General features: G+C 37.8%; 1 protein-coding gene across 1 annotated transcript in view; it reads right to left on the reverse strand.

Moving 5' to 3' along the window:
• Positions 1 to 16,626, reverse strand: part of LOC110170748 (zeta-sarcoglycan-like) — a 63,032-nt gene that overhangs the window by 17,959 nt on the left and 28,447 nt on the right. The window contains exons 4-6 of the mRNA XM_055156823.1: positions 12,102 to 12,189; positions 6,357 to 6,479; positions 6,117 to 6,189 (exon numbers count right to left, since the gene is read on the reverse strand). Coding sequence (XP_055012798.1) covers positions 6,117 to 6,189; positions 6,357 to 6,479; positions 12,102 to 12,189 — 284 coding nt within the window. The remainder of the gene's footprint in view (positions 1 to 6,116; positions 6,190 to 6,356; positions 6,480 to 12,101; positions 12,190 to 16,626) is intronic.

Genomic DNA, 16,626 nt, shown 5'->3' on the forward strand with positions numbered 1-16,626 from the left:
GTGCTGATTTTGGTACTGGTTTAGTCCTGGTTTAGTTCTGTTTTAGTCCTGGTTTAGTCCTGGTTTAGGTCTGTTTTGTTCCTGGTTTAATAGTGGTTTAGTTCTATTTTAGTCCTGGTTTAGTTCTATTTTAGTCCTGGTTTAGCTCTGGTTTAGTCCTGGTTTAGTTCTGTTTTGGTCCTGGTTTAGTCCTGGTTTACTCTTGAATGGGGTTAAGTCCTGTTCTAGCTCTTTAAAAAATCCTAACCCTTATTTCTACACAGTTTTAAACCAGTTTTTTTAAGCAGACTTATAAAATACAGTAGGACTTTTGACACTGAACGCACCAGAAAAGTTAATCGATCAATGACACAAACTCATCACAACATGATGTCAAACACTGTAACACACGCTTTTGATTTTACCTCCAAAATTATATAGTTTTACCCTTTTTCAAGTAACACCTTAAGATTAATATTTTTAATAAATGCCGTGCTTTGACCTTAGAAGTGGATAATACTTTTTATTACAATTTTACTTCTTGCAGTAGTTTTCTTGCACCTACTTTTTATTTTTACTTATAAAATGTTATAAATTTTACAGTGTAACAGTAGCCAGGTTTCTGTTACTTCCCACTCTGAGTGTCTATAAATGTCAAAGCTTTATGTTGACACAGTATTAAATGGGGGTATGATTTAGTTTTTCTGATTTCCTGAACAATTTTGTGGATTTTTGTGCCTTTTTCAAAGGTAGAAAATGTAACCGGAATATTCCACTGTACGACATTAGATTAGCCTATCGCTGTTGCTTTCATTATATGTTTTTATTGCTCAAAATACTCTTCAAATATATTCTTACAGTGAGCATGTTTGCCTCTCCACAGATCTGATGTGTAATTTAGCCTGGTGGTGACACTTGCTTGTCTTCATGGAGATAGATCACTTTAATGCCGTACTGTGAACCATTCCAAGCAACACAACAGCCTCTATTCACGCTTACGTCACAAACCTGCAAGACATTTGGAAAGATCTGATGACAACTTCCGGTGTAGTTCCCGACACTGGGCTCAACAACCGATTGTGATAAAACCTACTGAAGTAAATGTGATGAGCGGTAAAATGAAGACTGCATACATATGTGCTGTTTGGAATCATCTGGAATTTGGCGCCTCATCTCTTCTAATCGCATGTACCCAGAGCGCTCGGAGTTTTGCATAAGTGGGGAAATGATGAAAACTGAGGTGTGGTTGTAATTGTTGATTCGCCGAACATAACAGAACGCTACAATGACATGGAGATGAAGAAAACTGGTCCATTTTCTCATTTTTCCTACATTTTGTCAAGATTTACTGCTGTGAACAGAACCTGCCAGAAGTTGTCATCGCATGTTTCCAAACGTCTTCCTGGTTTGTGACATAAGTGTGAATACAGCCTATTACAGCTCCATGGAGAAAAGCGCTCCACCACAAAACTTAAATAGTGTACATTTACTAAGATAAAATGTTAATGTGCTTCCTTTTATTCCTTTTCTTTATCCCTAGTTGAGTAAAATCTTATTGCTGTAACAACACTCTTCCTATGGGTACAATTTCTGGCTACTCTCCACACCTCCTCTTGAGTTTTGAGTCCTCCACCTCCACCCTCTCAGCGTAGACCAATCTGCACCTGTCGTCGGTAAACCATGCCAATTCCAAAGTTTAAATCTAGGTGGCTTTGAGCTTGTGTCTTCTTGGCAAGATAACAATAATCTGGAGAAGAAGAGGGGAGAAAATCAAAGATGGCCACCAGAGAGCCTGCCTGACTTTGAAGCATCTGCACTTGTCCCGCTCCGCTTTGACTGAGCACACAGGAGCTCTGCTTTGTCACCATCACTCCTCCCGCAAAACCCACACGACTACTGTCAACATTTAATTATACCCACTGCATTTGAGGAACAGTACAGTGCCAAAACATGAATTTATGCATTACTTCAAATTACTTGGAGTTACAATGTTAATCTCACTTTTAGTAGTTTTAAGTTAAATTGCCTGGGCAAAATTTTTTTCCATGTATTTGAGCAAAATATGTCTTACATTTGTCTTACCAGAATAGATATACTGTATAAAACTGTATACTGTCTACATCTAATTAGACAGGGTTTTAGGCCAAAGATGTTCATTTAGTTTTCTTATATACTTTAACTTCTTGGGTTCTCTTTAAAGACAATACGATAAAGTGTATTTACTTTGTTGACATGTTTCGGCTGCTGCTGCAAGCCATTTTCAGAACCTCCTCTTTAGTCGTGGTCAGCCTGATTGACCTGGCAGGACGCTCAGACTGACCATGCCTCTCGTTGCCCGGTGTTCTCTGGAGGAGGGTGTCCCCAGTGTGTAAAAGGAGGAACACTCCATCATCACGGTTAATGCTGTCCGTGCCTCGTTTCCTGATTTCAGTGGCCTCCCTGATCCGGCGCTTGAACTTGTTGTTTTCCGATCCAATGACCCGAGCCCCGTCCCGATCCATAATGTGGTTATTTCTTTTACAGTGTCTGATATGGCAGATTTTAGGTTTTCCTGTTCTGCTTTATCTTTTTGTGTTCAGGTGAGTCTTCCTGATGTTTCCTTTTCACATTCCTTTTGGCGTTCTTTTTTTCGGATGTGAAATGCCCGGCCTGTTTCCCCTATGTACGATTTATTGCGTGATTTGCATTGGATTTCGTATATGGTGTTGCATTTTTGTGATTGTGGGATTCTTTGTGGGACAGTTCTGAAGATGACTTGCAGCTAGCAGCCAAAACCTGTCAACAAGGTAAATACACTTTACTGTAACCCAAGAAGTTAGACTGGGTTTTGTTGTTTAAGAATTAGGAAGTGCAGGGTTAACATGCTACTCGTTCTTCCAATCCAATCCAGTCCAACTTTATTTGTATTGCACATTTTACAAAACAGTGCTTCACATAGCAATGCAAAACATTTTATTTTAAGAAGAAAAAAATTATGTTTAATAAGGACACTAACAGAATAAATAAATAAAATAATAATAATAAAATAAATGAACAAAAATAATAAAATCAATACATAAAAGCAGTACTAGAAAATAAAATAGATAAAAACAATAAACAATTAAATAAAAGACACAGAGGACCACACAACTCACATGATATTAAAAGCCAGAGAATAAAAGTGGGTCTTAAAACACTCCACTGTGGGGGCTGTTTGGACGTGGGGGGGGCAGAGCGTTCCAGAGTTTGGGACCGGCCACAGAGAAGGCCACCACGAGCTGGAGCTGGCCCTCGGACCTCAGAGCGGGCGGTGCGGGGGTGTAAATTTGGATGAGGTCCGAGACGTATTGTGGGGCCAGTCCATTCAAAGCTTTAAAAACAAATAGTAAAATCTTAAAATCAATTGTAAAATTAACAGGAAGCCAGTGCAACAACGCAAGAATTGGGGTAATGTGAATGCGCTTTTTGCTCCATAGCATTACTATGATGGCAAAACTCAGCTCTGGCCTCTAAAAGTTGTGAAAAACACTTAAAAACTCATCGTAGTGTATGATTATGATGCTCATTTTAAACTGGAAACAATAACTACAAACTGCAAAATGAACTAGTTCCTTAGACTGTATTCACATTTAGACAAACGCCACATTCAAATTGTGACAAAATTCTGAACTAAACCTGGATCGAAACCAATACATCAGGACTAAACCAGGACATTCTAGAAAATATTATACGTCATGAAAGTAATCAAATCAAAATTGGGATTTAGCTGTGACTAAGCTCAAAACAAAACCTAAGATATTTCCAAATAACACCATTAGCAGATTAATTTTCTTATTTTAAGGTCAGATATTTGGAACCAGCAAGAAATGTCTCGAAACAAATTAAACGTGCCACATCATAAAGGCAATTCAATTTATAATCAGCACAACTCAAATCTAGTATTGATATTCTTATTTCATTTTAACCAAAGCTCAAATTAAACTGGCAATCCTCATTTATTTGGCAAAATGTTTTATCTTCAAGCGTTGTGTCTGAAGCGTAAACGGATTGACTTTATTGTTTGATGAATTACTTTTATTTGAAAGCATTTAGTTTCTGATAAACACAAACGCCATTAGATTTAAAGTTTAGTAATCAGGTTGTAACTGTAGGTTTGACTCAACATCAAAACTATGTTGGTTTGTGATGAGGAAACACTATAACATAGATCAGAAAATAGTGTAACACGGGCCCTTTAAAAAGCAGAACCTGAATGATTAGATTGAGAGTTTTTTTTCAATAACAGCAATAGCAATAGTGTTTGTGATAATATGTGCTCGTTACAACTCCACATGAATTGTTATGCCACACAAGCAGTGGGAGGCCAAAACTGTTTGTCAATGTATGCTCAGCTTTTGTTGATCAAGGACAACACACAGTAAAGAAGCACTTAAAAAAAAAGAAACTATCTGAACTCTGATCTATTATAAAGTCGATCCGCACCTCCACAACACTATTATTGTCTTTATTAGGATCTAAACACTTCTATTGCCAGATTTTTGTTTACTCCTGGTTACAAACAATTGCCTAAAGGGTTTATATTATATTTCTCAGACGTGTGTGACTATACCATTCACTGTATATAAAGGGAGGAGTATAAAGAAAGGAAAGGAAAGAGTATAGATGAATCAGTTCCTTTGCAGAAATAGAAAGGAAAGGAACTTTTCCCCATTCTGAAAAGTTATTTGTTATTGTATTGTGTGTATTATTTTTACTGCACTGTTCTCATAGAAACCTTGTCGTTGAGTGGATCTGATCAAGAAGACAATGCAGTAAATAGCACCAAATAGATTTAATTGTTTAAAAATGTAAAGGAAAATTATAGCCTTTATACAATTTTTAAAATGTGTATGTATGTAGTTTTTTTCCTTCAACAAAGAATTAAACATTCTTATTCTTATAATATTTGGTACTACAGAATGGTTCACCGTGGCAGAGTGGTTAGCCTTCACTGAGTTTCACTCGCTCCACCAATTTATCAAGTCAAGTCACCCATCAGAGACACCACCTTAGGCTCAAAATATACAGTATATATATTAAAAATCTTTGTTAAAAAAAATCCTATGTCAATGGTCTTTTAATAAACTAATGTCGATTCCATTGTTTTTTCTTTAGCAAAGTCCAGGGAACTAATAAAGCAGTGAAGCTGAAGTAACTTCAGTCAAACAAAAACTCCGTTGTTGTTTACAGTAAAAACTATCTGTACAGTTAAGACCATTTAACCATTTGACCACCCTAATGTGGGAACTATCGCCTTATTATGCTTCACTTACACGTGAAGCATAATAATAACCCCAGGTATGTTTGACTTAAAGTAGAACTAAATACTAAATAACTTTTTTGCTACTACACTATTAAAACATTGCATTGTTTACTGTTCCTAGCCCTGCGGTCACCAGTGTCAGTACCTGGACACCCGTTAAACCAATCACACAGCTCCTCATGTGTCCAGACACAGCTCCTCCCTTCACTTTTCCCCTTCAGTCTTCCCGTACTGTTGGTGAATTACCGGCAGTACTCTTATTGAAATGTATATGTGGAAGGAGTTCAGGTTTTTAGTCCCATTTTAAAGAGTAAAAAAATTGTCCCCTTTAACCTTTATATCCCTGGGTGCGGCGAGTGACTGAGCCTATGTTTTCTGTGTAGCCACTCTTATCTGTATTCGTCTCACTGCTCGGGAATGAGCTGCCAGAACACTGCTTTTCTGCCAACTTTGATCACGGCTTCCCTTCAGGACAACAAACCGCTCTGCTTATGATTGCACGTGCACCAGTGGACCTGACTGATATGCATCTCAATATTTAGCGTCTCATTTGAGCCCTTTTCAGAGTGTAACTAATGCATTAAGTCACTCTCGTGGTGTTAAATTGAAATAATAGGCGAGTTTGGTTTGTAAATTGCTGGAGCAGCGGCACTTGAGTGGACATGAGGGTGCTTGAGAATAAGGATACTGGTGAATAATGGCTCCTGCTGCTCTTTTCTCTCTTAAGGCTGAACTTTGATATGCCATGCTACATTTATCTTGGTTTTATAAAGAGCCTGATGCTAATGTGAAAAGATATGAACACAGAGCATTAAGCTTTAATGGGTTTCTTTAAAGTGGGTGATAATGAACTTACTTGAGGTCTTCTGTGGACTTGGCCAGGATTAAGGGGGTTTCCACTGAATGACCAAAAACTGCTCCTTCAGAGCCTGAAACACATTAAACCAGCGGGAGACTCAAATTAAGTTTTATTTAAACTCAAACTTTGTCTGATTTATCCTCTGATGAAGTGTTGAAATGGATTAAGGTCAATCATTTCTTCTATATATGTATAGTTCTTGGGGCCCAAACCCGTGTGCCCTGCCTGTCCGCGTACCTGTAATGGTGAATTTCTCTGTTGTCATGACGACTTCCTCTTCCTCTGCAGTAAACAGAAGTCTTCCTCCTTCACTGCTGCGCACCTCCAGTCTCTGACACTGGGCCTCCACAGACTCTGGTCCTGTTCAAGACACAAACTCAAATTCATACACATGTTCACATTGATCCAGGTTTGATCCTGGTTTGAGCCCCTGCTGTAGACTTGATTTAGTCCGAGTTCTAGTCCAGGTCTGGTTCTGAATTTTGTCTCAGTTTAGCCCCAATTTTATGTGTGCAGTAAGAAAATTGGGACTTAACTGTGACTAAGCTCAAAACAAAACCTAAACGATTAGATCAGCATTAAACCAGAATAAGACATTTACACAGGATTAATTTTCCTTATTTTGAGGTAAAATATTTTGAAACCAGCCAGAAATTTCTTGAAACAAATTGCTGCGCACATATAAGATTGTGATGTTCACATTGCTCCAAGTTTGATCCTGATTTGAGCCCCTGCTGTAGACTTGATTTAGTCCGAGTCTAGTCCAGGTTTGGTTCTGGACTTTATCTCAGTTTAGCTCCAATTTTGTGTGGTATGATAGCACCCTCAGTAATGTAGCCTACGTTGTTTGGGTACCAAGATATTTTTGCATATTATGTACATGGCATGAATATTTGCTAAAGGATTTGAGAGCTTGGATGAAGTTACAGAGCAATAAACTGTGTTTACACTTGCACACACCAAAACTTAGACTAGATCAGGACTAAACCAATGCCAAACCAAGCCTTCATTATTACTAAACTGTGCCATCATATCTCAGGGAATCTTCAATGGAGATTTTAAGATGCTAAATACTAAAGTTAGTGTTCATTCAAAAGTATTCTGATATTACTGTGGCCCCCTATTCAAGTTGTTTGCGGATGCAGTGTTCATCCACACCAATCCGATGGAAAACAGCTCCAGAGGTGGAACGATCTGGTTCCATCAGCTCCCACAAATTCATCGGAGTACAGATCTAATCCAGCACTGTGTGGATGCCTGAAAACGCTGATATGCTGACGTAGGAGCTCTAGTTGCTGTCATTGTTGGACCACGTCACGTGATTTGCACCTTCCTGATTCGCTGGGTTCATGACATCGGTCATGTGATGCTTTTGCGGAAAACATTTTAAACAAATCATAGACAAACGGGAAACAGCGCAGCTAGAACTACTTGCACAGAACAGACTCACCATTAGCAGAACACCCCTCTGTCACAGAAAGAACACTCATATTCCACTGAGTCATGTCCTTTAGTCTGACAGAAGCTGAACCGCGTCAGGGCACAAGGAGCGAGCTGTTTTTTGAGCTCTTAGTTTATGCAAATTAAACATGCGGTTTTAAGTTTTGTTTCTGTAAACAGTAAACAAATATGCACAAAGCTGTGTGGATAGGGAAGGGTTGCTGACACAGAAGCGACATGTCTGGACGCAAATCACTTCTGATGCGGTGATATGGTGATTCGTTTCTGTGTAATCCCAAACTGTGTGTTAAATGTATTTACCTTTTTTTTCCACAGCTCTTTTGTTAACTTTGTTACATAGTTTTTCTTGCCACAGGGTTTGATTTTGGTTCTGGTTCTGTCCAAAGCCTTATACAAAGATGAGCATGAACACAACCTAAATTGCTCCTTTCATGATTTGAAAACATCCCAGCTGTAATATTTCAATAGTATTGCGACGACGTTTTCTTTGTCTTAAGCTGTAGCAGAATATTTGTTGATGCTAATATAAATTGACTTCGGGCCAATGGGGTCATCCGTGTGGGAACGGTTTTTACATTTAATTAAACGTGTTTTCAGCAGTCTGGTTGTATCCATGGCAACATAATGAAACGGGTACATCTGTATAGCATTAGCAAACAATGGCAAAAAAAACAAGTTTACCCAATTATAAAAAGTGTTCCCTCAGTCTTCTGACATCAAAGGATTAACAATGAACCACTAACTCTCATTAAATTGTAAATAAATAAGTTAAATGAAAAAAAAAGAAGCAATGTATATATTTTTTATGGCGGAGATGGGATTGGGCTTACGAGGTCAAACATTTTGCTATTTTGGAAATTGGTTTTTCATTTTTGTTGGCTGTACATTTTGTGATTAACCTGCAAAATCAAATCCGTGATGAAGAATTCATTACCTATAAATTAAACCCTATTTCCTTGACTATATTTGGGGTCTGTTGGGTCATTTCGGATAGTGGCGCTTTTGCATTAGTTTACATGGGAAAAGCAATTACTATTCTGCCAGTTTGGGCTAAGAAGTTTCGTGGAAGTTTGTGTTTCCGCTAAATGGGCACTACGGCATTTGGGCACGTAAGGATATTGGCAGTGGGAAATACTGTGCTTTGGAGTGCTTGCTGTGCAAATGAAAGGCTCGAGCAAAGCTGGATCAGCCATGCTTTTACAAAGGATGGAGACAAATCAGTAATCTGTTCCGCTGGTGAGGAATATTAATTCAAGTTCCTCAGACTTGGTGTTTTTCCAGATGTGCAAAAACTTTTACCCTGTTTTACCTCCATTAATCTACACTCTCTAATGGTCAGAGGAGGTAATTATTCTTGCCCATCTAATAGACTGGGTTCACAGACATCACAACTTTTTACAATCCCAGTAGTTTAAACTGAGGGATATTTTCTTTTATTCTTTTTATTATTATGGTGATCCTGGTGTTTTTATTTCACAGTTTTGTCTGGAAATCAACTCCTGTTCCTAATATGGAAATTAAACTATGCTTTTACAGTCTATGCATGAAACTCAAAGCATAAAAGTGCAGAAATATCACTTCATACAATTTGGAAGATTACTTTACCTGCAAGTTCCTGTTTTATATACAGTATTTTTCGGACTAAAGGGGGCACTTAAAATCTAAATTCTTAAAAATCGACGGTGTGCCTTACAGTCCGGTGGTTCTCTTTGTTCAGATGGGTCTGGGTTCACAGACATCACAACTTTTGACAATCTCAATAGTTTAAACTGAGGGATATTTTCTTTTATTCTTTTGATTTATTTATAACAGTTTCGATAAAAAGCATATCTATATTTAAATATTTCGCTTTTTATATGGGAAATATTTTATTGATTGTTTTAAGTGGAATAATACCAATCCCAATATCTTTCACTTCAAAATGCAAGCTATAGTATTATTTTTAAATCATTAGAAACTAAGGATGTAACAATATCCAAATCTCTCTGTACAATATTATCACAATATGCATCTCACGGTTTGATATTTATTGCAATACTTTGGAGAGGCTGATATAATTGTAGATAGGACACTTTTTTGCTTTTAAAATACCCTGACAAGATTTTTTGGTGTGAATTATTTCCGTTATAATCCCAAGAATTCAAGTAAAAACATATCTCTTCATGTTGTCTGCGCTGAAATGAATCATGGGATATGTAGTTCCTGATATTTATTAGCTATTGGTACTATAACACAATGCATTTAAGCAAAGGATTTTGTAATTCGATATATTATGACAGCCCACGATATTATTGTGAGACATTCAATGATACGATATCACGATATTTCGGTTATTGTTACATCCCTAGAAAAAACCCTTAATAATGATAATAAAAATAAACAAGTTAATTACATGTTATGAGTTTATAAAAGAATGATAATTACCCTTCTTTTATGTCATCTTTGTGTATACTGTTTGTCTGTTTTCTATATTTATAATAATTTGTATGTATATATGCAATCAATTTAATGAAGTAAAAAAAACAAAAAACTAATTGCAGATGGACGGTTTATAAAATCTCTGTAATTATTGGGCCTGAATCAAACATGAAACAAAAACTGGCAAAAAGTTGAATAGCTTCTGTATCAGCATAAATAAACAAAAGACAAATCATTTTTCTCCATTCAGAAAGTGGTGCCATTATTCAACTCCAAAGGTTTGATTGTTGTCACATCAAGGAACTTTAAACCATGAGATGAATATTCCGGGTTTGACACTTTCAAAAACAGCGAATCTCTCCATGGGAATAGTTACATCTGAGGTTATGCCATCATCAAACTCTAGATCGTGAAGACAACCTATTTCAGCAAAGCACTTTCTACAAATGCAGAAACTCATTTGGAGAGGGAGGTCATGCACGGCCGAAACGTCAAATCAGCTGCTAACTTCTGCTCCGCTCAGATCAATAGCTGTTAATGTGAATACGAAAGCCGTTTACTTTCAGTGGACATTAATCATGTAAATGGCTGCAGTCATTTGGCCTGACTGATGCCTCAACTTGATGTTAATAAGAGAATCCATTGGCCTTTTAATTAAGCCTTCAAATATTGTGTTTGGACGAAACCACTACGAGTCGAAAATCTTGATTAAACCCATTAATTTGAGCGTCCATCAGTTTCTAATGAGTAAATGAGTAGGTTCAGAGATCTTAGCCCCTTCAGGATGACAAGTTTGGAAGAGCAAAAGTTTATGTTTAAAAAAATCTGTCATAAAAACCTGACCCTAAGTTCATTTAAAGGTGCTCTATGTAACTATTCTGGTAGAGCAGGGGTACAAAGCCGAGCAAACTGTTCTACACTCTGTGCCTCTTTTTTGGACCTTCACCCACAGTTTGAGAAGCCCTTCTTTAAAAGAACTTGCACCGGCACTTTACAGAAAAATGTGAAAAAAGGGAAGAAAGTGGGTAGAATTTTTAAACCTGTTTCTTTAAGTTCCTTACTGGAGTTGCATTCTCTTACTGGTTTTGCAGTGGGATTTAGCCTCTGCACATTTACCAAACCAAACGCACATCGTGACAAATACAGATGCATTTGTGCACTTTTATTAGGCAAACTTCAGCCAATATCGCTGTAGGCCTGTTCTGTGCTGTAGACATCCTCTGTGCCAACACTGTAACATAAATCTAGATTAGTTTTTGCTTCACATTTCATCTTACTCTTCTAATCAACATATTGTGGAAGGAGCCTGCGTGCGCTTTACATGGGGAGGAGCGAAAGCATGAAAAGGCGAGTAGCGGCGAGCTGACGTGAGGCAGATGGACAGGCAGGATTTTTTAAAAAGTTTAATCTGCCCTGTGATACACGCTGAGACATAAGGGCACACGCTGTTGTGAACAAGCCACGTGCAGGGAGCATGTGTTTGTGATGTGCCACACATTATCCACGGGTTCTAAATGAGAGCATTGGCTGCAGTGAGAAGCCCCGCACGCTCCCGCACGCTCCCGCACGCTCCCGCACGCTCCCGCACGCTCCCGCACGCCGGTACACATTTACTGCTGACAGCAGCAGCCGTAATGTCATATGATCGCACTCGTCGAGTGTCAGACCTCAAGTGAGAGACAAGACTGACTCTAAACGCAATCGAGTCCAAGACGAGTACTATGACACTGAGATCTACCCAAACTACCTTGGCGATCAACTGGTAGACGTATCGATGTATTGGGCACCACTGTGGTAGAAGATCCACCACCTTGTCGCCATGGAGATGTTATTGCTTCCACAGTATGGCATTATCTTAATTTCTCCACCACCAAGTCAAGTTAAAAGTCAGATCTTTTGGAGAGGCAGCCCTGCTTATGTTTTTCAAAGGTTTTTGAGCGCCAGTAACACCTCTAAGTTCAATGTCATACTGAGAAACATTGCAGGCAAAGCAATAACATCTCCATGGAGACAAGCAGATGGCAAATCCTCCACCAGAAAAGTTACATAGTGCACCATTAATAGCTTTGGTAAAACTCGTTTTGTTGGAGCAAATGGACTCACCTACGGTCAGCTGACCCGTCAGTAGTCCCTGGTCATTTCGTGCGTTTAATGTCACGTTCTTCTCAGACTTCAGGACAAATAAACCTTCCTGGCAGAGAGAATAAAGACAACAGACATGAAAATATAAATAAGATCATTGTAGTCAGTCTCTTTTCCTTTCGTCAAAACAAATTGTAAGGCATTTCTCATTTTTCTGAAGCAACCCAAAACTGTTGTCAGTGATGATCTTAATGAATATCTTGTCTCCTCTATACAGTTGAAAAATAGACATACTTAAAAACTGTCACCCGTCTCTCTGAAACTGCTGCTGTCAGACTTGTCATTTTGGTCGTAAAATATTCATATTAACCCGCTCTAGATGATCCTGGTGTTTTTATTTCACAGTTTTGTCAGAAATCAACTCCTATTCCTAAAATGGAACTATGCTCAAAATTCAGTTCTATAACTCCCAGCCACGGTGAGCTTCATTTGACTGAAGCCAAATGCAAGGGGTGACTTCACACTCTCTTTGTCCACTTCTTTTTACAGTCTACAGTGTTTCCCGCAGAAAATTGGTTAGGTAAGGCAGTGCTGGCGAAATAGAGGACGGGGGGTTCTGTGCACTGAGAAAAAGTGAGGAGTGGGGAGAGCGGAGATTCCGTGAGACAACCAAAGTTTTGTAAGAATTCACGTGGTTCAGAGGGACGTAGTCAAGGTGGGGGACGCTCGTTGTCAAGGCCTTAACTATAAAGCGCTGGGGGAAACACTGGTTTACAATATGAAAGCATAAGACGTGGACTTAACATGGACTTACGGGCTTTTAAAATTAAACAAAAAAGTGCAGAAAAATCACTTTATACCATTTGGAAGATTTCAATAGCTCCTGTTCTTTTATATATTCTTGTTAGTGTTGTCGTGATACTAAAATTTCAAACTCGATTTTGATACCCAGAAAGGGACTCAATACATTCTGATAACGTGAAGACAAAAACAAAACAAAAAAATGTAATGAACTTAACGTTAAAAAAAACTTCATTTAGATAATAGGATGTCATTTTGAATATTAAATCGTATTAGTTTCTTATATCGTCTTATACTCAAGTTTCAATGTAGTATTTTAGTATTTATTGGTATCTAATTGTTGATACTTTTGACAACCCTAATTCTTATTGCAGCCTTTCTGAAAAACTATTCCCATATGATGTGTATTTGGTATTCAAATTTTGCACAGTAGCTTTGGCCAGTTTTGCCATCTTTTCGCGTTAAAAAAGTAACTCCACCCTTTGATCAGAGTTAAACAAAGTTCTCCTAATCCTACATCTTGCTCTACAGTTCCACTCCTAAATATTCATTGGAGCAGACAAACTTTGATTAATTTCCCAAAAGAGACATGAGATTCAAACAGATTCTCTTAAGATGTGGAGATGTGTGTGATTTGTAAAGGTTATTCATTAATTTTAACCACTCGTTCTTTATAAAAGTGCATGTTGTGAAATCCTCAAGTGTTACAGTGAGGAAATCATGATTTGAAGTGTTTTTTGTTTAAAGGATTTCTACACTTCCTTTGGGGGAATAAGACATCAGCACATCTTTGGGATAATATTAAAGTTCAACTAAACAACTAAACTTCACTCACAACCACATTTCAAACAGGGTCAGTGCCCGGAGGACTGAAGGGGAGAGTGTGTCAAAATTATAGGTGAACAATATATAAAAAACTGTACAATATTACAAATGTTGTTTTGGAGATATGCAAAATGTGACTATCGAGACTATAAACAAATACAATACATTAAAAAAAAAAAAAGCTGAGCAAAAATAAAAATGAGCAGAAACATCAAGTATAATCTGTCAAACAAGTGTATAAAGTGGTACTTCTGCACTTTTGTGGTTCATTTTCTGCTCCATTCACATTTTGTTGGATACTTGATCCTCAACTAAGGTATTTACAGGAATATTTTAGCACATTCCTAATGAATTATTAAATGTCCTATATTTTGCCATGTTACAATGTGGTTACCTCATCAAAACCATACCCAGAGCTACATTTTACCATTTGTTTAGTAGAAAATGGAAATTCCAGGGTTAAAATTATCCAAAAGATTCTAGTGAAGGTGTATAGAGTTTAAAAACACAATGGTATGACAACATGACATCATGAGGTGGAAGAAAGTGTTTTCTGTTTGAGAGAAGAACTTGTGTGTTAAACATGTGTGAACGAAACAAAACACAACTCCAGGTATGCTTTTGATGAGGAAATAACATAGACCAGAAAAATGCAATATGGGTCCTTTAAAACATAATATGGATATCTTGAAATATCACAGACAACAATGTCAATATTGCCCACCCCTAATCACAATACCATACTTCCATCCATCCATTTCCTTTCACTTTATTTGGGGTCAGGTTGCAGGGGGCAACAGTCTAAGCAGGGACTTCAAGACTTCTCTATCCACACACACTTCCTCCATCTCTTCCAGAGGCGTTCCCTGGCCAGCCCAACGATATAGTCCCCCAGTGTGTCCTTGGTCTTCCCGGGGGCCTCCTCCCAGTGGGACGTACCCGGAACACCTCCTGAGAGAGGCACTGAGGAGGCATCGAGAGCAGATGCCCGAGCCACCTGAACTGGTTCCTCTTGACGAGGAGGAGCAGCGGCTCTACTCCAAGCTCCTCCCGTGTGACTGAGCATCCAGCCACCCTGCAGAGGAAACTCATTTTGCCCGCTTGTATCCACAATCTTATTCTTTCGGTCATTACCCAGAGCTCATTTTAAAAATGTATTTATTATTTATTTATTTATTAAAATGTAAATATGTAAAGATTATAGCCAGCGTGGCCAGGTTCATCTTCAGTCCCTCGGAAGGTTCATGTCAAATAATCTACAGGACAGGGAAAGTACAACAACAATCACACAACAGTACATAACACCAGCACACTCGATATACATGCAATTAATTTCAGACAGTTTTATTTCTTTTGATACCGCATAATAGGCTTGATACTTGTTACCAATTTTGATACCATAATAATTATCTTTAAAAAAATTTTTAACTAATAGACTGTTTGCCTGGGATCAAGAATACATATTACAATACTTGACAAAAATGTGGGTCTGGTCACTGGTGAATCTTCTCAAGCTCAGATGAGTGATTGACAGGTCAGGGATTAGTCAATCATAAATCTTCTGCCTATATCAAAACAAATATGACTACTGACAAGGAAAAAAGAAAGGTCTTTGGCTAGAGGTGCAACAAATCTCAATCAAACAGATAAAGAGTTATAATTCTTGACAAATTTACCTAGTTTTCGCGGAAATCTCCCAAAAAACAACTAGAACAGTAGATAAAGCTATAAAAACACGGCGTACACAGTTTGAAAGAAAAACAGTTGATTTAGTGCTTAGTTCCACTTTAATTTTATTTTTTTTAAAACTTGGCGCACCCATTCATTCAGGAAGGTCAAGAGAAGATCAGAGTCGATGCACATAAATACAGAGCGTGTTGTCATAAGGTGCAGTCAGACTGAAAAATTACTATGGCACTCGCGCTTCCCTGAATACAATGAATAACATCACTGCCACCCGCCCGCATGGTAAACACAGATAGCACGATCCCACCTTTAGCGAAAGAAGAGGAACATTATTGGATTTTTAAAGAAAGTTTAGATATATTTGAAAAAGAGATTCAGGAGCAGATTCATAGTCATGTTTTTCATGAATAGCTGGGAAATTCAAAGTGGCAGTTATCTAATATTTATGCAATGTAGCACACTGTTTGAAGGTGCTATGTGAGGATTTTTTTTTGTTTGAAATGGGAGATTGGATTCCTGGTTTTGGATGTGAGACTAAGTAAAGTGAAGATGGTGAGAATCTCTTCCACTCAATCTGATAATTCTATCCATTTGCTATATTATTAGATTTTCAGTTTGGTTTTCTTTTTGCAGTTCACTTTTTCTTCAAGTTGGTAAATTATGGACTTTATTCACACAAAACCAGAAGACATTTGGAAACATGAGGATGACAACTTCCTTTGGGCTCTGTTGGCGATAATAACTCTGATAAAATCTGGGAAAACAGAGAAAATTACCTTGTGGCTTATCGATTTGAGCTACCTAGAGCTGCTGCACTTGTGGACAACCCCCAAGCGCTGTTAGAGTTTAAATGCTGTCGATTTGAGCTCCCGAGGCAGAAGTGGAGTAACAAGTAACATTTGAAAAGCATAATGGTTTTATTGTCTGTTTTGACCAGTTACGCATGTTAGATTTGCGGCAGAATATCCACGTTAGATGATTGAATAGTTTGGATTTAATATTTGATTTTATCGTTATCATTTTCATCACATCGTATTTTTTTTATTTTTTTGTTTCCATCTGTAGAAAACGTTGTAACTTTATTTAGAAAGCCGCTGTATAAATTAAATGTTGCTATATTATAATAGGAAACTCACAATATAGACTATGATATTTATTTTAATGTAAAGACTTTAGTGTTTCCAGTAATTTCTTTCTCTTATATAGTCGGAGCCTTATTTGATAGAAGATATAG

This window comes from Boleophthalmus pectinirostris, unplaced genomic scaffold (genome assembly GCF_026225935.1).
Source record: "Boleophthalmus pectinirostris isolate CB_2022bp ecotype Guang Dong unplaced genomic scaffold, ASM2622593v1 HiC_scaffold_20, whole genome shotgun sequence".
In the NCBI taxonomy this organism is placed as follows: Eukaryota; Metazoa; Chordata; class Actinopteri; order Gobiiformes; family Gobiidae; genus Boleophthalmus; species Boleophthalmus pectinirostris.